Source organism: Cynocephalus volans, chromosome 6, assembly GCF_027409185.1.
Source record: "Cynocephalus volans isolate mCynVol1 chromosome 6, mCynVol1.pri, whole genome shotgun sequence".
Classification (NCBI taxonomy): domain Eukaryota; kingdom Metazoa; phylum Chordata; class Mammalia; order Dermoptera; family Cynocephalidae; genus Cynocephalus; species Cynocephalus volans.
The window spans coordinates 38,373,389-38,400,383 of NC_084465.1; the positions used below are offsets into that span (position 1 = coordinate 38,373,389).

The window sequence follows — 26,995 nt, forward strand, 5'->3', positions numbered from 1 at the left end:
CAATGGGCTCATGCTTGTGGAATTCACTGGTCTTACCACATCCCACATCATCCTGAAGCAGCTGGTCTGATAGAAGGGTGGAATGGCCTTTTGAAGTCACAGTTACAGCATCAGCTAAGTGATGATACCTGGCAGGGCTGAGGCCAGGTTCTCCAGAAGGCTGTATATGCTCTAAATCAGCGCCCAATATATGGTACTGTTTCTCCCATAGCCAGGATTCACGGGTCCAAGAATCAAGGGGTGGAAACGGAAGTGGCATCACTCACCATTACCGCTAGGGACCCACTAGCAAAATTTTTGCTTCCTGTCTCCGCAACTTTATGCTCTGCTGGTCTAGAGGTCTTGGTTCCAGAAGGAGGAATGCTTCCATCAGGAGACACAAAAATGATCCCATTGAATTGGAAATTAAGGCTTCCACCTGGCCACTTTGGACTCCTTGTACCTCTGAGTCAACAGACTAAGAAAGGAGTTACAGTGTTGGTCGGGGCGACTGACCCAGACCACCAAGGGGAAGTTGGCCTACTACTTCGCAATGGAGGTAAGGAAGATTATGTCTGGAATACAGGAGATCTCTTAGGATGTCTCTTAGTACTACCATGCCCTGTGATTAAGGTCAGTGGAAAATTGCAACAACCAAATCCAGGCAAGACAACAAATGGCCCAGACTCTTCAGGGATGAAGGTTTGTGTCACTCCACCAAGTAAAGAATGACAACCAGGTGAGGTGCTCACTGAAGGCAAAGGGAATACAGAATGGGCAGTAGAAGAAGGAAGTTATAAATACCAGCTTCGACCACGTGACCAGTTATAGAAATGAAGATTGTAACTGTCCTCCCTATTGTGTTAAGACTATGACTCTATGTATATATACTGTACACATATTAAGCAATTATCTTTGTTTTTGTTCCTCTTATTCTTTGTCATGTACCACAAGACTTACTGACTTCAAATCATCATTTAAATATTGTTGACTTTACATCAAAGCATTTAACTCATGGGATATTGGAAGAAGGGTAAATATCATCTAAGGACTTTTTACCTCCTTTTCTGGGAAAGGGATATGTTTTCAGTTGTACGCAGGATAGTTGCATCATGTTAGGTGAAACCATTATGTTATTGTCCCATTTGAAGATGAAGTATGATTTAAGGAGATAGTATGGATACTAAGTTGACAAGGGGTGGACTCGTGAAGGTTAATTCTAGGTGTCAACTTGATTAGATTAAGGAATGATGAGAAACCTGGTAAAGCTATCTTTTTAGGTGTGACCACGAAGTTGTTTTCAGAGAGATTAGCGTGTGGGCGTGAGTGGACCGGGTGGGAAGGACCCGCCCTCAATATGGGCAGGAACCATGCAATCTGCTGGGGGCCCAGAGAGAAGAAAATATGCAGAAAAAAGGCAAATTGCTCTTTCTCTCCACTGGAGCTGGGATACGTTCTTCTCTCCTGTCCATGGACATCAGAGCTTCAGACTTCAGCTTTTGGGTTCCAAGAATTTAACCAAAGACACCATCGTCTTCCCTGGTTTTGAGGTCTTTGGACTTGGACTGAGCCACGCTACCAACATCCAGTTTGCAGACGGCCTATCGTGGGAGTTTTCTTCACAATCACCTGAGTCAATTCCCCTAATAAATCCCCTCTCATATATTTATAACATATCCTATTAATTCTGTCTCTCTGGCGAACCCTGACTAATACACCAGGCAAGAGATGTACTAGCTATGTAAAAACGACCATCTTAAAGACTTCTCTGTTATTTTGCTCTGGCTCTGCCTCTCCACAGATTTGCATATAACCCTTAAAATGAAAAGGGCCTGAACCCTTGTCCTCAAGGGCAGTGAAACAAGGCAGAGCTGGAAAGACAGTAGCCTCCTGGACATCCAAGACAGGGAGCACTGGGTCTCAGCCTCTGCCCAGAGAGCCACTCTGGGTTATAAGGGGAAAGGTTTAGTAAGTTCACATACTTTACTTCCCTCAAGTTCAGAGATGTCGCCCTCGTCCTGGCCTGATCAGCCCCTCTTGGCCCTTGGACTCATTTCCTTCAACAGCCTCCATTGCCCCGTGTCTTCATTCTGTCGTCATCTTTTTCCCATTTGCACCTCTCGCATTCACTCTTTCTACCCCTCAATGTCTAACTTCTGCCTCCCCTCTCCATGAAACTGGCTCTAAAGTCCTAATTATTAAATTCCCTAAGCATTTTTAAATGCTTAGTTTCCATTTCTTTGCTGCCTTTCCTGCTGCTTGGGATTTCTGACAGCAACTTCTTGTGCCATTTCCACTTCCCATTGCTACATGCTCTGAAACCCTTCCTTTGAGGCTTAACACAATCTGGAGTCCCAACTTGGGCAGGTCAAAATCTCTTTCGTTTCTCCATCTATTAAATCAAAGAATTGTATTAGATGGTTAGTTTTTCTTTCAGCTCAAAATTACAATTCTAAGGCTTCCCTGATCTCTTTCAGCTGGAACCAATCTCTCTCCTCTGAACACAGATAAACATTTATTCGTACCAGTCTGTGTTGCTTATAAAAGAATACCTGAAATTGGGTAATTTATAACGGAATGAAATTTATTTCTTACAGTTTTGCAGGCTGGGAAGTCCAAAATCCAGGGAACACATCTGGTGAAGGCCTTCTTCTATGGCAATGCAGGCAGAGTCAGAGAGCTAACCTGCTCACTTCACTTCCTTATGAAGCTATCAGAACCACACCCATTACTCTACGAATGGATGGATCTATTCACAAGGGCACAATCTTCACAATCTAATCACCTCTTTAAGGCCTCACCTTTCAAATACCATAATTGGGTTTCCTACCTTCATAACACTGTTACAATGAGGGTCAAGTTTCCAATACATGAAATTTTGGGAGGACATATTTAACCCATAGCACATGTATCACATCAATTCATTCAACAAACCATCTGAGCATCCACTCTATGTCAAGAGTTGTGTTGAGGGAAGAAGAGTTCAAGAAGGCAACCTGGCCCCTGCCTCTAAGAGCAGCACTACTTGTGTGTCATGGTGTTCCACCTCTTACTGATCATTTTCTCAAGTGCAGGAGATAGCTCCATAGCCCCATCAGGGCTTTGCACAAGGTAGGTACAAAGAAAAGTTTTCCAACAGCAAGAAAAGTCCTTGAGTGTCTAAAGGTTACCTGTCCACCTGACTTTGCTGCTGGAGAAGACCAACTGGTGAGCTTTCCCTGCTTACCACCTACCTATTTTAATACTGGTGGGGAAAGATTTAGGATTCTAAATTAATGGGAAAACAACTATGTAAAAAAAAAGTCTTTTTCTTAAGCACTGAATTGAGATTTTAAATAGATGTATTTCTCACTTCAGATAGAGGATTTGCTTATTTTTCTTTTTTTGCTTAAGTCAAGCCAGATGCTCAGCAAGGTATGAATCATGTAGATGGCTTTTAAAGGTGGTGAGGATAAATGATCATTGTGGTTCAGAACACTAAAATACCCAAAGAATGTTTGTATTGAGGCATCAGGAATGCAAACATGATAAAAAAAAAAAAGTACCCTTATGAGAAAACATTTTAGAAATGCAATGATGGTAAAGTGGTCAGGTTGGGTCTGTAGCTTCTCAACAGAAGATTTCTTCTCACAAGTTTTCAAACAGCAAAACCAAAAATGATTTCTGGAACTACAGCGTTGAATACTATTCATCAGTAAGTAGAGTCTCTGACCCGGAATAGCCTGTCGTGGCATGTACGTTTTGTTTCATTCGTGCTCCCTGTCATTCATTTCAGAAGCTTTTTTTTTGTGCATCTGGCCTATGAGGATACTCAGTTCAGGGTTGAAAAATATGGCACTTTTGAACCATACAGATTCCATTTTTCAAGCCACTGACTGTAAGGGGTTCTAATGGACTGCTGAGATGAGTTCCATCAGCAAAGACAACCATGGGGTGGTGTTGGGCAGATCCCATCCCCATAGGTTTACTTGGGACACCAACACTTTTAGGGCTGGAAGACATAGGAAGACACAAGTGGTTGCTGCAATACACAAAAGTTTATTTTTGACTTTTTTCTTCTTTTCTGAAGGCAAAATAAAATAGAACTGAACATCAATTAATTTTGTACAACAAAAACAGCTTTTAATATGGAACAGACAGTCCATGAACATTTTAAAATCTCAGAATGGCTTCCCTTTTTCAAAGTCATGCTTTCTTGCGTCCACGAGGGGTTGGCACGGAAGAGAGGTGACAGCCAGCTGGGCGAGGTGAGTGAAAGATGCCGGCTTCCCTCAGATCCGCGTCAGCTGGTGCCACAGGCTGGAGGGGAGGATGCTTTCCACCTTCTCCATAACAAAGTTTAAGGGGGCAAACAAAGTGCTGAGGAACTGCAAAGAAATCAGAAAAACACAGATGTCAGGGGGGATCTGGCCCAAGACTAGGAAATGAGCCTGTCTAGCCCACACTTGCATCTGAAGTCTCCACATTACGAAAGTCTCAGAAGGCTGCAATTTCATCTCCATGTTTACAGGAAGCATTGTTGTTGGTCAAAGCTGCATTCCAGCCCCACCCACAGCACTGCTGCTAAGGGGGAGGAGTGTCTCGGACAGCCCCCTCGCTCCTCTGACAGCTGCCCATAGCCCCCAGGTCTCCCTACTAGTCTTCAGGACCTGCTGGCTGCCCCTGCAGGTGACTAATGTCCTTGAACAGGGTGGCAAGTGGACAGAAATGTTTAAAAAATGATGACAATTTAGACCACCTGCTCCTCTAGCTGGGTGAAGAACTCACTTTAAATGAAAAAAGCAATTTAAATTTAAACAAGCGGGTTGTATGTGAATTGCTTTGGGATCCTGTTGTCTCCCAAACACCTGCACGACCCACGCTCACTTCTGAACTGTCTGCCTAGCGGCGAACACCACAGGGACCGGGCAGTGGGTGCGCAGCAGACTGGCTGTTCCATGAACGACATGCCGTGTGGAAGAGGGGCTGCTCTGAGGGGATCAGTGGGAAGTCTTTCATTTGGTTACTAAATTCATTTCTGCTTTTCATATAGAGAATAATGCTCATAAACTGCTTTTTCAGAAAGCAAGTGCCTCGCCTGAGATTCATTTAATATAATCTCAAATCCACTCTGACCACGTTTTTGTGAAGAATCAGCTTCATTCCACAAATCATCCAGCCTCTGGCAGAAGAGGCGCCCTTCCCAGTCAGAGAAGAGAGTGGTGTTTGGTGGTTTCCTTGCCCACTGTCTGTTCAGAACCAAGGTATCATCTTGCTAGGGTTCAATACCTGGTTCACATAGAGTCCTTTGTCCTAATCCCTTGTCCATAGCACAGCGCTGTCTACACCACCAAGAACTTCCCACAAAAGGGGAATGCAGGGTGTGAGTAAATATACAGTGGGGAGCAGGGTTCTGAGGTCAAATCATTTTAGTAGACAGTATATTTAATGAAATTCAAACAGGCTCTTCTACTGTTCATATGTTCTATGGATTGTGGGTCTTCAAGAAGAGGGATGGTGGGCAAATCTTCCAAATTCACTGACCTCAGAATCATTCCGTTTTTTTTTAAAGACCAGTAGAACACACACTTGGAAGAACTGCAACGCATTATAGCTGGATCATCAAGTGGAAGATTTGTATAAAGGAAACAAACGCAAGATAGTGTAAGATTTGAAATCCTTTTCCAATCTGTGTTTTACATCAATTAAAAATATTTAGTCAGGCACTTAAGTGCTAGGGCTAGGTGAGATACAAAAGAGTTTAGGACAAAACTCCCACTGTTGGGAAGCTCAAAGCCCAGGAGAAGAGGGGGCCACTAAGACGTGGACAGAGCAAAGTGATAGCCTGATGGGCTATGGTAGCAATCAAGATGGAAGACCAAACAAAACTGGGAAAGCAACAGATATGACCAGAGGATAGCAAATAGTTCAGTTTAGCTGGAATAGTTAGAGGTAGAGTTTGAAAGTGGCTAGAAAAACACTAGGGAGGGCCCTGAGGGCCAGGCTGGGTTCGCAGGTAAGAAACAGGCAGCCAAGGTTAGAGCTTGAACAAAGGTGGATAGATGGTTGTTTCCTCAAGCAGGTGTTGGATATATGGCAGTTTCTGATGACCTTCTGCAATTCTCCTTGTTGAGTACACAGAACTATGCGGGATGTTCACACTGCAGGACGGACTGCCCACCCTTTTCAGTTTAGAGCTGGATAGGGTGCCACCCATGAATGCAGCTGGAAGGCATCGTGGGAGACACCGGGCCCAGGAATGAGTAATTACTGCCCAAGCTGCCTCTGAAAATATTTGTAAAATACTGGTTATGAGAGGATCATATGGAACAAACCTACTGATTGCATTAATCCAACATGATAACATTATAAAATTTTTAAAAATATATACAGAATTATACATATGGATATGTACATAATTATATATGTGTATGTCTCTGTGTGTGTGTGTATGTATGCATACACACACACACAGGGGTATTTCAAAAATTTATGGAAAAACAAAAGATAATATGAATCTTTTCATGAACTTTTTGAAGATCCCTCATGGGCGCACGCGCGCGCGCGCGCACACACACACACACACACACACACACACACACACACAAAAAAAAAATCAGAGGTTTCCAAGGCTCCATAAACCACAGCATTTGCCTGTAATGCTCAACTCCATGAAGAAGAGCTAAGTGCTAAAGTGTCTGGATAAACCAGAGATTGTGACAGGTGTTGGAAGATGGAGCTCAATAAACAAGGTGATATTGCTGTGAAGTTATCATATCCTAAAGACATGACCAAAGGCACATTTAGAACTGCTGAAGTTATGCTTGAGTGGGGAAGAAAGTGCTAAATATTGGCATTAGCCAGTGCAGTTAGAAGAAAGGCATCACTATGTCTGTAACTCTGGGCGATTCCACACACTACTATGTGGGGACATCGGGGAGCCCCAACTCGAGGTGCAGAATGAATAGACATGATGTTGCCAAGGTGGTTCAAAATAAAGGCCTTTTTTTGTTTGCTTTGTTTTGGGTACTGACCTGACTTGGAAAGAGAGCACAAAGGTGAGGCCTCTGAAAGTCAAGAGGAGCACTCCGCCCTGCTTGATGTCCATACCTGTCCCTCTTTCCACACTGCACAGCAAGAGACAGTGGTCCCTGCTTCCCTGGATTGCACCTGCCCTTCTCAACAAGGCTCCACAACAGAATTAAGCCCAGTGCCTCCAATGTATGTAATGATTTACTTCTGTTCCTCACATCTAGAATGTTCCATCCTTAGGAGAATTGAGAAAGACTTCCTTGAAATTTTTCTTAGAATAGCCTAATTTACTCTTGCAGAACCCCTGGTGAGATGTGTTCCCTTTATTATTGAGCCACCTTCCTCCTCAGCACGCCTCCCCATATCCCCCTGCCTGCCCCACATCCACAAGAAGGAAGCAATGTAGTAAGGCATATCTGAAGGCACTAAGCCCTTTCATTCAGTAGCCAGATCAAGGCCAATGACTTTCATCAGCAGGTGTTAAAAAAAAGTTTGGAGGAGCATGCCTTGATTGCGATGCTCAGTTGTATTTCTTTACATGTTTGAAAATTAGTTAATACTTTTTGGCCAGAGACCGAACCAATGGACAAACAGAAACAGCAGTTCTCTTTTAGACTTAGATGGAAATTTATTGCCTGAAAAGTCTGAATGAGCAACACCAGGCAACCCTGGAACAGCCCATCTATCTCAATGTCCAAAACCTCTGTCCAGAGGGCAGAGATACACGGTCAAATTTTTAACCAAAATGCCCCATAACTCAATCAGTGTCTCCTGGTGAGAAAAAGCAATTGAACTAATAAAAAAGAGAGAGTGACACTTCAATCGCCTGATCCTTCTCTTCCTGAAACACCATTACTTAAAAGAAGGTCATGGCTTCCAACATGCTGTATTAACATTCAAAACGCCTCTGCTTATCTGAATAAGTTCCAGGTGCCCTACTGCAGTCAGACAATTGACATTTCACTGTAATCAATATCAGACTTCAAAGAGGTGAGGCCTATAAGTGAAGCCAGGAGTCAGAAGTCAGGGGGCTCCATCTCAGGGAGGGAGGGAGAGCAGAGGAGGACAGGCAGGGCCCTTGAAAGCAGAGGGGGTCAGAATGCTGACCTTCCCACATTTCGTGAGGAGCTGGGTTTGGAATGATAACTCACTTATATGAGCAACCTTATCATGGTAACCAAATATTCTAGGAACAGTTAGTTCTAAATCATGGAGGAAGATTAGATTGTGGGGAGGAGCCAAGTAGAATCCTCTCCTTTTACTACTTTCCAGTGGCTCACACTTTGCCGGGGGCTTTTTTACTGGCTGCAAGTCAACATGTAAACACATTGGAGAGTTCCTGAGCTGTGCAGCCTGGGGGGTGGCACTGCGATCTCTCTGCATCTATTAAAAGTCATTATCCCAGGGACTTTATCTCAGGAGAGGGCTGCAAAAATGACTTTCACAAGCTGCAAATGGTTGCAGGCAGCCTGGAGGGCAGCTGCGATAACCTGCGGGGGGCAGGGAGAGGGCTTCGAGAGGGGCCTAACGAAGTGACAGGGTGAAGATGTGGAGACGACTCTGGGGCAGGGTGGGGAGGAGGGGGAGATGGAGCTTGTCTCCTTCAGGCCATCCATCTTCCTTTCCCATGACGTCTCTCTAGACGTTTTGGAAACTGCTAGACCTTAATGAAGGGCAAGATGAATGTGATCCTCCAGACAGAGTTTAAAAGCAAACTTATCTAAACTACATTTGAAAATGATGGGTAGCAAACCAAACTACCACACACAGGTGGAGTATAAAATATGAGGACCCTAATGGTAGATTTATATTTTATTCAATCATTTGATCCAAGTCTAAAAACCAAAACTTCAGAAACATTAAATGAGGAGAGTGGCCTCTTGTCTCACACCTGTAGTGAACACACCTCTCCAGTTTTCTGGAGGGACAGCCCTTCCTAGAGAAAGCTCAGTCATATTTTCTTCTCTATCCTCATGCCTCCCAGTCACCAGGCTGGTTAAAGTAGTCTCAGGCAACTAGTCACTTCATTCAACACAGTGGCTCTCAGCCCTGGTTGCACAGCAGGGTCACCTGGGAGCATCTGACAATTCAGATGCTCCTGTTACATCCCGGGTCAATTAAGTCAAAGTCCCTGGGGGACAGGGTGGGCCCTAGGAATTTTTAAGCTCCCTCAGTGACCCAAGGTACATCTAGGCTGGAACCACTCATTCCTGGAAAGTGTTCACCTGAACAGCTGACAGCACACCAGACGGCTGCTCAGAGGTTTGGCTTTCCTGGACCAGTATCCTTGGAAAAAAATATGATCCTCGACCCCTATCCTCAGAATCTGTTGGGGTCTTCGTTAAAAATACACATTCCTGGGTGTTAACACTCAAGAGTCAATTTCTGGTGGTGTGGCCAGGTGCATTCTATGCACACTAGAGGCTGTGAGTCCCTGTACTGATCCAAAACTCCCACCAAATGCTTAGTGCTATTAGTTCAATGAAGAATAGTGGACCAATGGCATATTTCTTTTACACATGTGCTTTAAAAAATGGTTAAGGGAGGAACATAAAAGGGGAAACAGTGATTGTCTAATGTAAATATATTCTTATTTTAAACTTTACTAAGTTTCACTCTAATCTACTCAGAGTTTTGGCAAATACTTTTACTCACAGGTTGGCCAGATAGTAGAAGAAAATGAATAGACCTGTAAACTAAGGAACATCTAAAGTGGCAACTGAGTTCAGAAATAATGTAATGTACAGAAGACTTAAGGGAATTTAAGATATTGTGCCCAAAGAAAAGGGAAGGTAGTCAGACATTAGAGGTGGCCATGAATGACATATGAGCTGTCCTAAAAATTTGCAAGAGTAAGCAGACCTGCTTGTTTCTCAGAGCGTAAAACAGGAATAGTAAGTGGAAATTAAAGTGCAGCAGCATTCAGCATGTAGCAGTGTAAGGGAGAGTTCCAAGTGACCCAACAATGAGATGGGCTTGATGTTAACAGGTGAGCTGGCCATTGCTGAAAGCATGAGGGTGAGTCTAGGAGACCTTCATTCAGGGTTCCTGCTGAAGGCAATTTGTTCAAGGTCCCTTTCAACTCGAAGAGCCTATGATTGTAAGTAAGAAGAAATGCTAAGCTGTATCTGATTTTTACACTGATTCTTTCTGCAGAGACCACTACCATTTATTTATTTAATAATCATTTATTGAAAACCTACTATGTGCAAGACACTGTGCAAAGCTTTGGGGATACAGAGATGAGGAAGACACAGTCCTGCTCTCAAGGAGCTCACATTCTAAAGGGGGACATATATGTTTTCAACAATTATAATACTGTACAATTAGGTATTCATGGGATATTGTGGGCTCATAGAGGAGACACCTAACTCAGCTTAGGAGAAATTTAAAGAAAGCTGAGTATAAAAGAATGAAGAGGCATTGTAGAGTGGATGGGTGGGGGTGGTGATGGTGAAAGGCATTTCACATGGAACAAACAGCACGTGCAAAGGCACTGAGGTATGCAAGAGCCTGGGAACGGTGAGCAATTCACTATGGCCAAAGAGCAGTGTCTGTGCAGGAGTTGGGAAGATGAGGCCGAAGAGGCAAGCAAGAGGCATAAAGGGCCTTGATCTGAAGTGGGTGGGAAACCTCTGGAGAAATTCCAGCTGGGAAGTGACATGCTCAGATTGGCAATTTAGAAAGATCATTCTTTTGTCAGTATAAGAGAAAGACTGGCAGAGGATAAGACTGGAAGCAAGGAGACCAGTTAAGGCTATGGCAGTAGTTCAGGCAAGAAATAACAAGAACCTAGACTGAGAGAGATGCTGTGGGGAGAGAGGGAGGGGAGAAGAGGTGAATCACACTGACCAAATGCCAGGTTGCTTAGGAGGTTAGAAGGAGGAGTGTGAAGGCCAGGACAGGTGGGCTGCAGGCAGTGAGAGGGCAGTTCGGGAGGGCTGCTGGATTTCTAGCATGGGTAACTGGGTGGACGGCAGGGCCACTGGCAGAGGCCAGGAATACAGGAAGAAGAGCAGTTTTTGGTGGTGGAGGAAGAAGGGTGATGAGTTCAGTTTTGGAAATGTTGAGATTGAGATGCCGGTGGGATTTCCAGTTCATCTTCAACACGCATGAAAATACTCTTGCAATTCCAGTCCCTGAACTCTGCCGAGCAGAAAATGTCAATCATCTGGAAAGGGATTAAATCAACCCAGCGAAGTTAGAAATCATCCTTCCTGATTCTACTCGCCTTGAAATCTGAATGGAGTTCCAGGAAAACTGATATTCTTTTCCTTATTCTTTCTGTCTGAAACTCATCTGTGGCAAAATCAATAAACTTATCCTCACTGCACATGCAGGCCAGAACGGTCAATTTTCAATAAGGAAACATGGTTCTTGGCTGTCAATGCAGATGGCTTTTCTTATTAAAGCTCCTCTCCACAACTCTCCTTAAAGACTTTTACTGGCTTAATGTCATGTCAGTATACTTTGTAATACTACAAGCCATTCACACCCTCTCAGTTCATTCCCCACACAAGCCAAGTGTTTGTAGCTACTAAAAAAATTATTTAAACCATCTTTGAAAATGTAAATCTCATCCTTCACGAAGGAAAGACCCACAATATCCAAAAATTAGAAATAATGTCATTCAAATTATACAAAACTGAATCATTTCCCACACATTTTTTCATTTGCTAGGAGTCCCTAAATTATTTCATCCTTTGGAACCTCATGCCTTTTTTAGAAACTGTCAAGAATTTGTTTTGTGAAATGAGACAAGGCATGCATGAATAAGCTACAGTCTCTCACTTGACCCTAACCCTTTGATTCTACTGATGATGATGAAAATTAAATAGTGAGCAAATGATCTCTATAGGCTCGTATCCATTTCTGTGTGACAATTCCCCATTGGCTGCTTCCCTTGGCTTTCTCTGTCCATTCCTTGAGGTCGCCCTCTCGGCAAACACTCACCGCTTTTGCGAAGACCCCCATAAGTTCTGGGAACTGATGTGTCAGGAGGGCCAGCATGGCTGTGAAGGAGCACAATCCAGCAGTGAAGAGAATAAAGAAGGGAAGCTCCTTCTTTGGGTAAACTGAGACTTCATGAAAAGCTGTGGAGACAACCAAAAGGGACACATTAGGGCTGCAGAGAAATGTGTTCTCAGGGAATTTCCACATGGTGGGCCTGACTCTTTCAAGCTTTGGAAAGAATCTGAAGCCTGTTGGAAATGAAAAAGGCAGGACAGTTGACCAAACAGCTTCTGACCCAGCTCTTGACTGCCCACCTGCTTCTTCAAAGTCCACATCCACCCTCCTGCACTCTACTTAGAGGCATGATCCCTCATCACCACTTGGTGATGTCACGCATTCGTGGGCAGGGGCAGTAGCACCAGCTATGCCTGATAGATAGTATTCCTTTCTCAAATGCAAGGCCAAATAAAACCACAAAACTTTATTCAAACTACAAAACTCACGTTCATTGTAAAAAACCTAGAAAATCCAAAATTAAGTATACTGGAAAAAAAAAGTCCCGTCTACCTTTTCACCTTCCTGTATTTTTTTTTTAATCATTATAATGAGGCGATATAGGTTTATCTTGTACTTTTCCTGGCACGCTCTAAGTATGTCAGTGGAGGGTGCTCCCCTGATAGAGAGACATCCAGCCAGGACCTCACGTGCTGGCCTATTCAACTGGCAAGGGGCGAGGTCAAGGCTGCTAGGGTTATCTGGCACAATTGCAGGAGACTCGTGGTGATAAATACACTTCCAGCAATCACTGGAAAAAAAAAAAAACTCTGGTGCTCTATAGAGTGCCTTTCATAATTTTTAGACTTCAAATGCTGGGTTTGGAGAACACCAAAAAGCTCTGGTACAAAGGCCAAGGGAATCGACGACTCCTTTCTGCTCATTATGCAGCTGCCTGTGACTGTCTGGGTTGACAGGGGTGCAGACCAGGGGCAAGGAGAACCAACTGCCCGGAGCTGGTGGAGGGGCATGTGAGCAGTGTTGCCACTCTGACCACAAGGACCTGAGTGTTCCATTCTCCTCAGGAAATACAAGACCTAAAGGTCTTTCCTCTGCCCTTCAGCTCTTGATCCTCCGAGCCCTGTGCAGTAAGCCACATTGCTGACCACCGAGGGTTGAGAGGACCAGAGCGGGTCAAGGCGCAGACAAGCATGCCCGCCTGAATCTAGGTAGGTCAACCTGTGAGGATTCAAACACAGGGTGGACAGGAACCCAGGGCCTAATGCGGCAATAGTCATACTTTTAATCTGCAAATTATGGGAGCATTTAAAACAACTAACCCTCTTTGTATCCTCACCCTCAACACCAAACCCAAAAAAGATTTTGGAGGGAGATCAGACTTGGACTACTGTATTCAATTAAATAAATGTGAGCCATAATTTTCTATTTCAGGCTTGTAAAGTTTATCTCCATAAAGTTTCTTTACTTTTTAATTTTTTCTCCTCAAAAGATGACCAGTAAGGGGATCTTAACCCTTGACTTGGTGTTGTCAGCACTATATTCTCCCAAGTGAGCTAACCGGCCATCCCTATATAGGGATCCGAACCCATGGCCTCGGAGTTATCAGCACCGCACTCTCCCAAGTGAGACATGGGCCGGCCCTCCCATAAAGTTTCTTTTAAGAACTGTAATCTTGTTCTAATAGCAAATCTATCCCCATGGAAATTTAAATGGACTCAATTAAAACATTTAAAAACATAGTACACTGCAGAAAACTGCCTTTCTTACTAGAAAACTGCAACTTTATTAAGGTCTCCCTGAAGGAGGAGTCAAAAGGTAAACTATGGGCCCACAGTAAAGATTTCTAAAATCAAATCTAATGTCATGTGCAGCACCAGACCCTTTTCACACTACAACTTGGACAATGAAACACATCACTGTGATCACCTAGTTCCCTAAGTATCAAATCTCATGGTGGGTCCGGCTGGCAAGGAGACAAGAGAGGCACCTCCTGCTTCCTCAATCTGACAACAGCAATTTAGTTGTGCACCTAGATCCCATCACATTGGAGATTTATGACTGGCTCAATAATGCTGGTGTTTGGAAACTATGCACCCAGGGCTCCAATGTTACACCATTCCTCTGGGAAGAGTGTTTATATTGTTACAGCTATGAGATATGGCTATAACTGGGGCTGGTAGCAGGAGAGAGGACAGGGAAGAGAGAGTAGCCAAAATATGGAGGTTTTTATCTGAGAGAGAAAAGTATGTCTGAAGTCAGGGACACATGAAGAGCCCGGACATGATCCTTATACACAGTATGATTTGATAACATCTATTTAGCCTGGACTGTCAAAACAATGTTGTATTACAGTAAACCAAAATAATGTTTTCCATATGTGGTATGGGCCATTAGACTGCTAGCTTGGAAGGTACCTGAGGGCAGGGTTCTCCTTTGGTGTGCTTCTATACAGTGCTGAGGCTGCACGTGTGCTCTGCCTGTTATGCCAACTCACTCTGTGCAACCCATGAGAGGCTCACGGGAAAGCTCTCTAGCCAAGGGCACTGCATCACCACAGACAGTGCAATGCCCTGCCCCACGACTATCTCTGGCAGCGATGCCAGCATCCTGGTGTTGACCTCCCACCCGTGACTCATCCGCAGCTCCCTCTGAAGTCAGCACTTCCTCTTCACACTCCAGTCTGGATAGATCACATTTGACCAGTCAGATAGCCCAGGTGGAACCCTCCATGATGGTCCAGCGCAAAGAATATCTGCCCCACACTAGAGGGTTCTGTGCTCAGGCTAATCAGTACATGATGCTGCTTCATCTAAATTTCAGTCCTTTGGCATCTTTCCCTTTGATGAATTTGGAGAAAGTTGGAGCAGGAAGCCAAACCCACTCACATAATGCATATGCTATCAAACAAGGACAGGTGTTGGGAGAAAAATAATAAAAGACAAGAACATGATACACATTTATCATCCCCACCTCTTCCCATCCCCACCTTTAGTCACACTACCCTCGCTGGCTGAAGAGAGGACTACAGACAGGTGAAACTTACATGGAAGCAGCTCTCGGTCTGCTGTTTCTGTACAGATTGGATAAGGATAAAACAAGTGCCCCTTTTCCAAGGGATAAGGGATCATCCGAAAAGCTGAAAAGGAAAGACAGTATGTAAGAGATTCAATATTTGTGTCATAACTTCCCAACTTCAAAAAAGGACTTTTGAGCATTTTTATAACTGGGAATTCTCCTACAAAGGAGGCAAGACTTAACTAAACTCTGAGTCTTGTACCAGATAAAATGTCAGAGATACATTATGGCGTATCACACATTAATCTCACACAAGACGTACTGTGTGAACCTCAAAAAACTGGGTGGCGATAGAGGTGTAAAAGGGTAGGGAAGCCATCAATATCAATGTCCAGGGTTTCATCATCTACCAAATATTATAAAAATGTTATAAGCACTAATTCAATATAGCACAACCAATGGTAATAATGCAAACCTGGACTGAAATGCTTCTCTATGAAGCAAATGCGGAGTGACTAGTTGGAGCCTGTTACAGATGTACAAATGTGGAAGGCATCCTACCATGTCTGTTTAAAAAATATGTCTAAGTGGATTAGAATTCCAACCAAGACGGACAGAAACAAAAATCTAAAAATGCATGAATGACGTGGGAGGTATTTCTGAACTTTATGAAACTTTTAAATCTTCAATATCATGTGGAGAAAAATAGATCTGGAGAGATTGATTATCTGTATTTTGATGATGTCAGGCCACCTAAATTCTGCTTTTGTGGCATCAGATGACATTAGGCCTTACACTGAATTATGGCTTTCCAATCAATCCATCCTTTCCCATTATCAAGTGTGTTACTCTCCCTGTTACAATGTCATCAGCATGTTAGTCTCACTGTTCCTATGAACAGTGCTCAAGGAGGTAATTTTTCTTCGGCAGATGTCCTTTAACTATAGCATGCCATGGCTATAAAGTATAAAAACTGCGCCCTGCCCGAGGAATGTCAGGTAACAATCCTTGCCTTCACATGTGTCAACGAGGGATGGCGGCAACACGCAGCAATGTTTTTAGTTTTAAATGCTACATTTTAAGGAATTGTAGCTATATCCTCAGCTGTGTAATTACCAAAGCCTTCTCAAAATGCTGTCAATGTACATATTTATCTTTTGCATTCTTATTTCAAAAAGGAATCAGAAACAAAGAATGTTCTCCCTCACAAGAAATGACAAGGTTCCATTGTAAGCAACATCAGTGCACATATGGTATTTATTCTGGTGTCTGAATATTATTTAAAAGTAAAAACATTATGTATGTGATTCCAGCATTTGGAATGCAGTCAATCTACACCACAGTGGTATCACTCTGAGGTTACAGCACATTGCCACGGAGAATATAAATCACTATAAATGTGGGATTAGAACAGAGCCTGTTTGCTGGCAGTTTGCTGAGGTAAAAATGTTATCAATTTTCCTCTCGTAACAGAAACCTCTTAAACAGAGATTAAAACATTAGAAACACCCCAGACTTTAACTCTTCTTAAAATAAAGGCTCGCCCAAATTCAATCAGACCTTTTCTTTCATACAAACAAAGATGACTTTTGCCCGGTAGAACAAGCAAAAGAGAAGCTCCTTGCACAGGTTGTTAACACACAACGACCACTTGAGGAACGAACACCTCTCAGCAGAACTCGACTTTCAAGAGCATGAAAAAACCCCCCAAATCCAAAAAACAAACCAAAAAAACCTTTTAGTGCCTTCATCGGATACACTAAAATCTCTTCTGGGAAGCACTGAATTTAAATTTAAACTACAATATGGCAGGATTTTAATACCATTTCTCATAAATGGTGGCTGCTATGAAAGCATCCAAAAAATGTGGAAAAACCTATGTGGAAGTGTTTTTGTTTTGTTTTTAATCCACATTCTCCATGTCCAACAACAAGACTGTTATAATTGAGAATCTGCTCAGGTTCACATGATATAAATAAACCCTCAGTTTTCAAATAGCCTAAAAATTCGAATGCTAAATTTTATACAAAATTGAAGTTAGTTTGTACTTCACGGAGCAATTTTTTAAATGAAATATAGGAGTGCAAGATCTTGAGCGTGTTCAACCATAGAAATCTAATGGTTGGTTGGTGTCTTTTCAGTCAAATGCTAAATGTTTTTTACTCCAGTATTTGGCATGCATACAGAATTTTGTGCATCAAGTTAGTCTTTTTCTCCTTCTAATTGTTTCTGGTCTTTTTTTAGAAGGTGGAGACATGGATTATACTTGTATACAACTTAAAAAGGAATAAATATATATACATACTTCCTGCATTGCCCTCCCAACCCCAGGATTGTAAAGATGCTTATGATGCTCTTAAAATCTCTTTTTCTCACATCAGTTGTCATTTACATGGAGCTCACAAAATAACATTAAGGCTTTTGGCTTCACTAAACAAAAGCAAATATAATTCCCGCTTGCAATTCTATCCTTTCCCCACCCTGCTGTGCGGGTGAGATAGCAGGGGAGGTCTGGAGAGAGCCTAGAAGAGGCACTGCAGAAGCCTTGCCAGCTTCACCTCCCACCTCCTGTCCCTTTCACTGCAAAGATGTGCAACTGCTCCATGAGAGACTCGTGGCTTTAGCCAAACATCCAGAAATTTTTCAAGTGCAAGTTTTAAGAAAACACTGGTTTGGTGGTGCAAATAAGAATGGGAAAAGTCATTTGAATAGGTCTACTTTATGAATGACTACAGACCTCCTAAAAATCTTTGAGAAAACATACATTTCACAGGAATTAAAAATATACACACATTTGGTTAAAAATAAAACAAATATTCTAGGTCATTCAGAGTTAGTACATGGTATAGAAATGACATTTCTGCATTTTCTGCTGCGTGCCATCCCCTCCCCAACCCTTGATTTCGGTTGTGCCTTTGTTGAAGGATCAAAATGAAACTAGGAATTAGTTAATGGATACATCATGCCCTCTACAACCAAGTCTGAGGCATGACACTGCCCTCTTCCATTCCTGACCACACACGTTTCCTAGGCTACAAGCCTATGAGTGCTGCTCCCATCAGAAGATCTCCACCAATACTGGTGAAAGAATCAACAGAACCAAAGAAGAGACAGAAAGACGGATACGTGAACAAGTTAATTCCCCATTTTCCCTATGACTTCTAGTGGTCTCTCACCTTACCCTTTATATAGACAGAGATAGATGGTAATCTTTATATTTTGTTTGCCCATGTTGCCTTTTAAAGAGGATCTCAGAAAACTTCACCCAAGTTATTTGTAATATACAGGTACTTCAAAAAGTTCATGGAAAAATAAAATTAAATGATAATATAAATCTTTCCATGAACTTTTTGAAGTACCCTCATAGAACTCAGTTTGAATCCCAGCTCTACCTTTTACATTCAGTCACTCATCAAAACATGAGTGCCTTCTTATATAACAAAGATACAAGGTGAGCCAAGCACACACGGTTCCCACGCTCATGGAGCTCACCGCTGTGGCGGGAATCATGATCCACTGACCATGAGAGTGTAAAAGCTCCCACACTGATGAGTGCCTGAAAGGAGAGATTCGTGGTGCTGTGCATATCTAATGGAGGAGCAGCAGAGGTGACATCTAAAGGATGAGGCTAAGTATGTGACTTGGGGTGGGTCATTAATCTGCTCCCCTGTCTGTATGAAGAGAATGCCACGAACTTTGCAAGGCTGGTAAAGAGACTCTGTGTGACAGCAGAGGTCAAGGTGTCTATACACAGTGCCTGGCTGCTCACTAAAGTTGAGGTTTTGCTTTACCCTCCCTCCCTATCTACTAAGCCTAAAGTCCCTATTTTCTCTATCAGGTCACACTCTCGCTTAAAAGTAGAAATGCTGCTTGTTTGTAAACAACTAGAAATGCAAATAATAGACCAGAAAATTATTATCAAAATGCAAATTTTATGTTCTCGCTTTTGACTGCAGTATAGGTAACTAGCCATGAAGACCATTCATCTTTTGTGAGGCATTTGGATGCAGCAATAAAGAAAATTCAGAAGTTAAAAGCCTGGGTTGCAATCTACATTCTTTCACTATTTAGTTGTGTGGCTTTGGAAAAATCACTTTCCCTTGGTTGGATTAAATCATGTTCCATTCCAACTGTGAAAAGAAATTCTAGAGTTTTACAGCAGACTCACTAACTTGTTCATGACTCTCAACCCTCTAATAGTCTGTTCCTACTTTTATGATGCTACTGCTTGTATCTACTCTCTCCCCATCCATCCATCCATCTACTTCTCAATATACATATACTGTATCCATTACACACACACACACACACACACACACACACACACACACACACACACACACACACACTAATGTTTCTCCCAAAGCATTCCCGGTCTTATTCATTTTGGTATCTCCAATACAATGCCTGGCACATAGGAGAGACTCAATAAATATTTGTTAAATAAAGTAATGAACAAATTAACATACAATCAGGAAGAGACAGAATTTTCCCTTTAAGAATCAGGTGGATCCAAATTATGTCCAGTTGACAAGACTGAATAAATGAGAGGAGCAAGTTGGTTTTACTGGGCAGTGGGTGGGGAAGCATCATATGATATCTAGAGACTGGCTATTAGAGTAAGTTAGCTATGACTAGAGATGTTGTCTGAAGATTGCTTTCTCCCAAATTATAAACTTTAGCTTTGGATCTACTGGGGGTGGGGAGAGGTAAATTTCACTCTAGTAGTCCCAAAAGTGCCAGCCTTATGGAGGAAAAGGTTTGGTCAGCGGAAATGCCCTAAGAACCACATCTTACAGTGAGGAGCATTTGCCATTAGGTTCAAAGAGAATAAATTAGAATCAGAATCTCATCCTATGTTTCAACAATGGGCCATTTTCCCCTCTCAAAGGAAACACTCTGCCTTAGTCCCCCTAAAAAACACCACCTTCAAATCTTATACATTATTTAGTGGATTCTTTGGGGGAAAAATCTCCAAAAAGAAAATAAAGAGTTTTACTTGGTCAAGTGGAAAAAATGGAAACAAAGAAAGGCTAAGTGATTTACCCCATGGCATACCAGTCTTCTGATATATAGAATTAGAATTAAAATTCACAGTTACAGTCAGCAGACAACCTTACTTTATAAAATAAACACAGCCGAAACAAAGCCTTGAAAAGATCAAGATAGGAGGAAGAAAAGGCCACATCAGTATTTGATACAGGTAAAACAGAAGACGTGCCATTTAAAATAGGGCCCCATGAGGCACAATACCATTGTGAATAAGTCCCAGTTCAAATGAAAGCCTTCCTGCATATATGTTTTTCATATTCAACTCATACTTGCAGTGGTGTGTGTGTGTGAGGATAACCAGAACCTAAAGTGTTTAAAATAAGTATAATTCCGATAAGGTGGCAGCTGTGTGATGAACTAAGAAACATACTATAAAATCCTGTAAATTAAAACTTTTCCCCTTTCTTAATTATTTTGACTTTGAGATACATATTGTGTAATTTCAGGGACCAGGACAGTGACGAATCAAACATTTTGGAAAACTTTGAAATGCTGATGTATTTGTGGTTGAGGATTGAGGGTTTTTCTAAAAACCACCATATGTTTCAAACCCAAACAATCTCTGCCATGCATCAGCTAGACTTTGGAGTTTTATCAAATGTGGGAGTTTCTTCAGCTTGATTGGTAGAAAACTCACTTAATTCCACAGGATGACTAATGCTCCAACATAATAAATTCATTAAAAAGCAAAATAAAAGACACCTTTACCCCTACCCACTAACCAACACTCTTGATAGAACTAAAATAAAATTTTTAAAAATCTCTAAAAGATAAATTGACTAATAATCATTTCTAACATGGAGTCTGATGAAATTAGGTGCTATTACCTTCTTCCCTGAATTCTCTTTCTAATGAACAAGGGAAGTTGGAAGGAGGTGGGGAATGGGCTTAAATTTCAGAATTAAAGAAAAAAATGATTCCAAGGAGAAAAGCTAAACTATGAGGCTGGAGATGACAAAAGGCACCACCATGTGGTGCACTGCTAGAAGTGCAGCCTCCTCTGCTCAGGCCCAGGCTGCCCAGGCAAGGCCAGCTGACCTCCTGCGGGGAAGCTGCCGCAACTGCCCTAAATCCACCAACCTAGGGCAGGTGGGGTATGGCATTCGATTTCATTGGTGCTTCACAGTTTTTAAAAATCTGGTAAGTTAAGTAAATACTACTAAAGGTAGCTGAGTCAGAATTCTAACCCAGGTCCTCTGATTTAAAATCCAGAGCTCTGAACCTCCATTTAATTTAACTTAGAATGGACACAATATACCCTAATAAATATACCCTAGCCTGTAAGTAGTAATGTAAATCTAAATTGTGGGCTTCTAAGCAAATGTTTCAGAGATGACAGATCCTTTTAGTCTTAAACTATTCAGTGCAGTGAAGAAAAAGTGAACTTAGGTTTACATTTCGGCTCTACCAGCTGTGCTGCAGGACCTTCAACAAGTCACTAATCTCAATGAATCTGTTTCCTCTCTTGAAAAATTGAGATGGCCATCTCTGTCCTGCCAAACTCAGAAAGTTACAAGGAGGAATAAGTGAAATGATGTAAATGCAAACCCTCTGTAAACTATCTGTTATGCAAACGTTCTTCATGGTTCTTGGCATTCTCAAGCATTTAGTATACAATAAGCACTATCACAGAATGTCATGGCTCTCTTTTTGAAAATTGGATGGTAGTGTAATTGATTTTGGCTAGGATCACAGTTACCTGATTTTCACAAACACCTCCCCAGGGTGGTTCCTGTTTATCTGAAAGGACCAAATGTAGAACTTCCTTTTCCTCTAGGTACCTGATTGCCTAGCCATAATGTTTTATGTCTAAAAATTCACCCCCGTTTAAAAATCCTAATAAAGCATTCTGCCAACCTAATCTGAGGTAATTAACATCCCCATTACTGCTACTCTGCTGGATTTTGCAGCTCTACATGTTACTTCACATGTCTCTCAATTTCATTATCCCTCCCAGCTGATCCAGGGCATCTCCCCACTGTTATCTGATTACACAAATAACTGATTTTCAAGCAGAATTTCTAGTTATTCCTCAGAATTTTTATGTTTTTTACTTTGATGCCATTCCTACCTATCAGCATGTCATTATCACTTCTTGCCCTTCCCCATTTTTGGTCCTTTCTGTAGGGACTGATCACTTTCTTATCAATCAGATCTAATTGATAAGCTTCTATTACTGTTTCCAAGATGCCATTGTACAAATATGTTCTTATTTGGTAGCCAAATTGTCCATTTAATTTTTCCACAACTAACACCTGGTGAGGCCCCTCATGTTCAATCCTGCTGCACTTTTCTGTCTCCTTCTCATGCTTAACTAAAAATTTCTTTTATTGCTTTCAGACAGAACACCTTACATGCAACAATAAGCTCAAGACAGAGGGGATGGTGCACATGTGCACACACACCCCAAGTGTTGTGTGCTATGTGGAGTCTTAATAGATCCAAACGCAGTTGCTGGTTCTGACCAGGACACCTGGAGGATGTTGTTATAGTTGCCGAGTAGGGGTAGAAGTATTGATCAAATCAATACCCTTCAAGTCATAAACAGGAAATTATGTAAGTAGACCACTATTATCTAAATAAATATTTTCAAAACAACTAAATTTAAAAGTTTAGATCAACTTTGAGTCCCATCTCTGTCAACTTACTTTTTATTCCATCCCATTTTGCTGGTCCCACCCCAGCCTCTTGTATCAACTTGGATTCCTGCTGGGAAGGGCAGGAGAAGGGAGGAGCAGGGGATTATCAAAATGAAAATGGAAGCAGTAAACATAAACAGAGTGAAAAGGATTAAAAAAATCACTTGTTTGTGAGGCTGATCAGAGTAGGAGTTAACAAAAAATGTTATCAGAAGACTGTAATATTTATTGTTTTGTTTCCCCATGAGAGGGAAAAAAACCCATGCTACATGTTGTACTTGTTTTGCTTAAATTAATGCTAGCAGAGTGTCACTGCACATGATGTTCAATAATCTGTAGTCGTGGGCCTTTTGTCTTAACTTACATTTTCCCAAAGACCCCCACCACCTATCATTTCTTTTTACTGCATCCTTGCTTATAATACTATCCTAGTTCTTTAAGGCTTAGGTCCCATCCCATTTGACTCATAAGGTTACCCATGACTGTTCCATCCCCCCCACAGACCTCTCCTTCCTGAAACACCACCAGGCAGCTGCCACATGCTGCTGGCTACTTCTCCCAGCTAGACCACACACCTCCAGGGCAGGGAGCATGAATCACCACCATTAGAGCCTCTTCTCCCTACACAGAATCATAGTGTCTATGGAGAGCATGCACTCAGATTCATTTATCCCTTCATCCATCTAACAGACGTTTATACATTAACACATGAATGCTGCACCTTCCACCAAACACTAGGGTCCAATGGCCACTGCTCTTGTTTTGAAACATAACTGCTGTGTCTGTGTGTGGCCAACCTGGCTCCAGTGGAGGATAACTGCCAATCATTCCAGAAAGGCCATCAAGAAGTGGTGATCAGAGTCCAGCCCCATGCCAAACATTACCAAGGTCTGTTCAGGTCTTCAAAGAGAGTTTTCAGGATGGTAGAGTGCTCCCTTGCCAGGTTCAACCCATCTATTGTATAAAGTTATCTTTCTGAGCCATAGAGATGGCATCACCACAGTAATACCTACCACCACTGGGGATCAGGAGAGCCTAAGTCACTACCTGTCTTAGTGATGGGGCATTACAGAAAATGAGAGCTACACATATGCAAATCTTCATTATTCATCTTGAACACTCAGGGCAAAAACAGTTTTAGCATGTTTTCATGCTCATAAAAAGTGTTTCAAAAAAAGAAAATTACTTACTGCCTTCCCACGTACAATGCAAAAGATTCAAAGCCCCTTCTACCCTCTTCCAGTGCGCAAGATGAAAGAATGCATATGCTATTGCTTCACTGTCTCCTCTCTTCAGGATATGTTCTGGGGGTAGGATTAGGCTTTTCATTTCTAGTAGGTACTGAAATAAAAAAGGCAGGAGACAGATGTGTTAATACACAGTAATTTGTAATTCAATATTGAAAATAGGTTGATTTCTCTAAAGCCACCATTTATAAGCATTTCATCAGACCTGCAACCTCATTACTACATTTCAAAACATTCAGCAATCCAAAGTTTGCTGACAGATGACTAGCCTTGTACTAGTTTCCTATAGTGAAGACCAGAGGCTTTCAAGCTAAGATACTCTAATCAAGGAAATATATATATGTACATATATATACATAGAGAGAGACTCAAATAGCATAAAGAAAAATGTAGAAGACAAAATACTTTGGTATAGTTTTGTAACCAGAATGAAAATATACAGAATAGACACATGAAAGTTAAGAAGCTATATGGCTAACTCAAGTGCACTAGAGAGATTTGATCCTAGCTAATGCTGCCCATTGTATTTTTCTATTTAGATCTCTCAAGGAGAAGGACCTCGTCCTGTGAAAAGAGCCACCCATAGCTGCTCAGATGCTGGAGGAAGGAAGGTGGCAGCCCGAACATAGGAAGACCCGAGGGAGGGGAGCAGTACAGACCCCAAACTGTAATGTTCTTTTAGATCCTTTCGCAAAGACTGGAGGGGTCTCAGCTTATACCTCTTCGTTCCTATCTTCTACTGAGGAGGTGGGAGTACAGGGCAAGACCGGATATTCTTCCTGGGGGCTGAGAGCAGACTACGTTTCCATTTTTATTCTTTTGTATTTACTACAGAATAGAAAGGGAAGCAAGTTTAGAAGGGTATTTTATATTTGCAAATGTTAACTTCTCTGTGCTGGCATTCTCCTTATGCTCTACTCCTCATTATCCCCCCTCCCCGACCCATCTCCAACACACACACACACACACACACACACACACACACACACACACGCCCTATCACCAGCACCAACACCACCCCCAACTACAATAACCACAGTGACAGCCCACATATCTCCTTTAAAATTGAGACTCGCAAGGGCCGAGCCCATGGCGCACTCAGGAGAGTGCGGCGCTGGGAGCGCTGCGACGCTCCCGCCCACGGGTTCGGATCCTATATAGGAATGGCCGGTGCACTCACAATGGCTGAGTGCCAGTCACGAAAAAATTGAGACTCGCAAGCTATGGAGGGATGCATTTAGTTAAAATGGGATGAACGCAGCAAAAGGAAGTGCTACAAGAAGAGATGTGCAAAAATTTTAATGTCAGAAAAAATTGTCAGTGGAAATTTATGAAAGGTGAAGGATGGAAGAGTACCAAAATACAGAATGAAGATTATGACGCCACTATCAATGCTTGATTATCATCTAACAGAGGATGTATGCCCTTTGGGCATCACCCAATCACCTTTAAGCTTCCTGTCCTGTCAGCACACTCAGCTTTGGCCCAGCAAAGGTGGGAACACACACTTGGACATTTGGTTTAGCAACTGAAACTTTCCTCATTTTGGATCTGATATTTGAAGAATCCTCCAAGCCTCTGGCCTCAAAGCAGGAAGAGTAGGGAAGTAATAGAGAGACTCCCAGAGAGCAGCAGTAGAACAGTGACACAGTCATTATACTTGGGAGTGTCAAGGTTGGATAGAAAGCCCTTCTTGATAGAAAGACCTCAACAGAAGGACCTCTTTCCAGGCTGGTCTATAAAAGGTGCTTTTCAAGCATAGTTACAAAAGAACATTTTGGTCATTTGCCTTTTTGGATTCTACAGGCTACTGTTTTCCTCTTACATCTTGTTTTAAAATAGTGCAAGACAAAAATTTTTTGGGAAAAGTAATAAGAGAATTACGTAGCAATCTAGCTAGTACAATGTTTACAATAAATATGAACCATTATACAAATATAAAAGGTGGATTTTATGTTCAGAGGTACCAGGCCATCCTCTCATAACTTTGTTACCTTAATAGAAGCTTTTACAATGCACATTACTACTACTGTGAGGGTCTCAAATACCCAAAGACTATGAGTCATGAAAAAGACATATAACTCGAAAAATGCTATGAACTGTACTAAGTTCAGAGTAAGTTAGAGAAGGAAAACCATTTGGTTACCCTTAATAATCAGCAGGAAAGCAAAGGAAAACAAAAATTTCTTGCCTAATGAGAGCCTTAGAATAAGATCTTGATCTGAGTTTCTATTAATTATTCAAAGCCATCCTACCTATCAAATAGTTAATTTTTTAAGATGGATCTTCCTGTATGAGATTTGAAACAAACTAAAAATGAAAATAACTAGCCTCATGTGTCCCAGATATACAGAAATATCTTTAAGGCCCTTGAGAATCAGATGGTGGTTGAAAGAAAAGTGTAAACTACCATTCTTTCTATTTCTATGATTAGAAAAGGCTTTCAAAATCATTTCATTAAACATCCATGAAACAACTCTTCTCTTGGCCTGAGGCAACTTCAGCAACAGAGGTATTTGAGAAGAAGTAGGCCTGGTAGTAACCCACATTTGTGGGTAGAGAACAAACTAGGAGGAGGTGGGGCAGAGGCAACTTGGCAGGGGCTAGAGGGGCGGTTTCAGAAAATTACTGACAAATGGATACTATAGATCTGCTCTGTCCCTGTCCAATATGGTAGCTTCTACCACATGTGGCTATTTAAATTTAAATGAATAAAAATCAAACAAAATTAAAAATTCAGTTCCTCCATCCCACCAGCCATGTTTCAAGTCCTCAAATGCTGCATGTGGCTAATGACCACTGTATTGGACACTGCAAGGAACATTTCCATTATAAAAGAAAGTTCTTTTGGACAGCACTGCTGTACACAATGTTTTCCAATCTTCAAATAACTGAACCAATTTTATCATGAACAAATTTCACTGATGCCCATGATTGAAGTCATCAGTGTAGTATCCACTGATAGAAAATATGACAACAAATTACAATAAATGTAATAAAACAAAAATCCATTTAGAAGCATCATTGGCCACCAGGGCATCTACATCCACTCGAGCAATAGCAGTACACGTGTGTGAGACAGAA

At 41.9% G+C, this 26,995-nt stretch overlaps 1 protein-coding gene across 7 annotated transcripts in view; it reads right to left on the reverse strand.

Annotated features, from left to right (window-relative positions):
• Nucleotides 1–4,069: 4,069 nt before the first annotated feature.
• ST7 (suppression of tumorigenicity 7) overlaps nt 4,070–26,995 on the reverse strand; it is a 270,032-nt gene continuing 247,106 nt past the window's right edge. For 4 of the 7 annotated variants that reach the window (XM_063100972.1, XM_063100970.1, XM_063100967.1 and 1 more), the window contains 4 exons: nt 23,855–24,005; nt 15,002–15,094; nt 11,944–12,083; nt 10,053–11,161 (listed from right to left, as the gene is read on the reverse strand). In XM_063100972.1, coding sequence (XP_062957042.1) covers nt 11,042–11,161; nt 11,944–12,083; nt 15,002–15,094; nt 23,855–24,005 — 504 coding nt within the window. In that variant the 3' untranslated portion in view covers nt 10,053–11,041. Of the gene's footprint in view, nt 4,347–10,052; nt 11,162–11,943; nt 12,084–15,001; nt 15,095–23,854; nt 24,006–26,995 lie in introns of those variants that run through there. The other 3 variants (XM_063100973.1, XM_063100971.1, XM_063100969.1) reach the window with 2 other exon arrangements.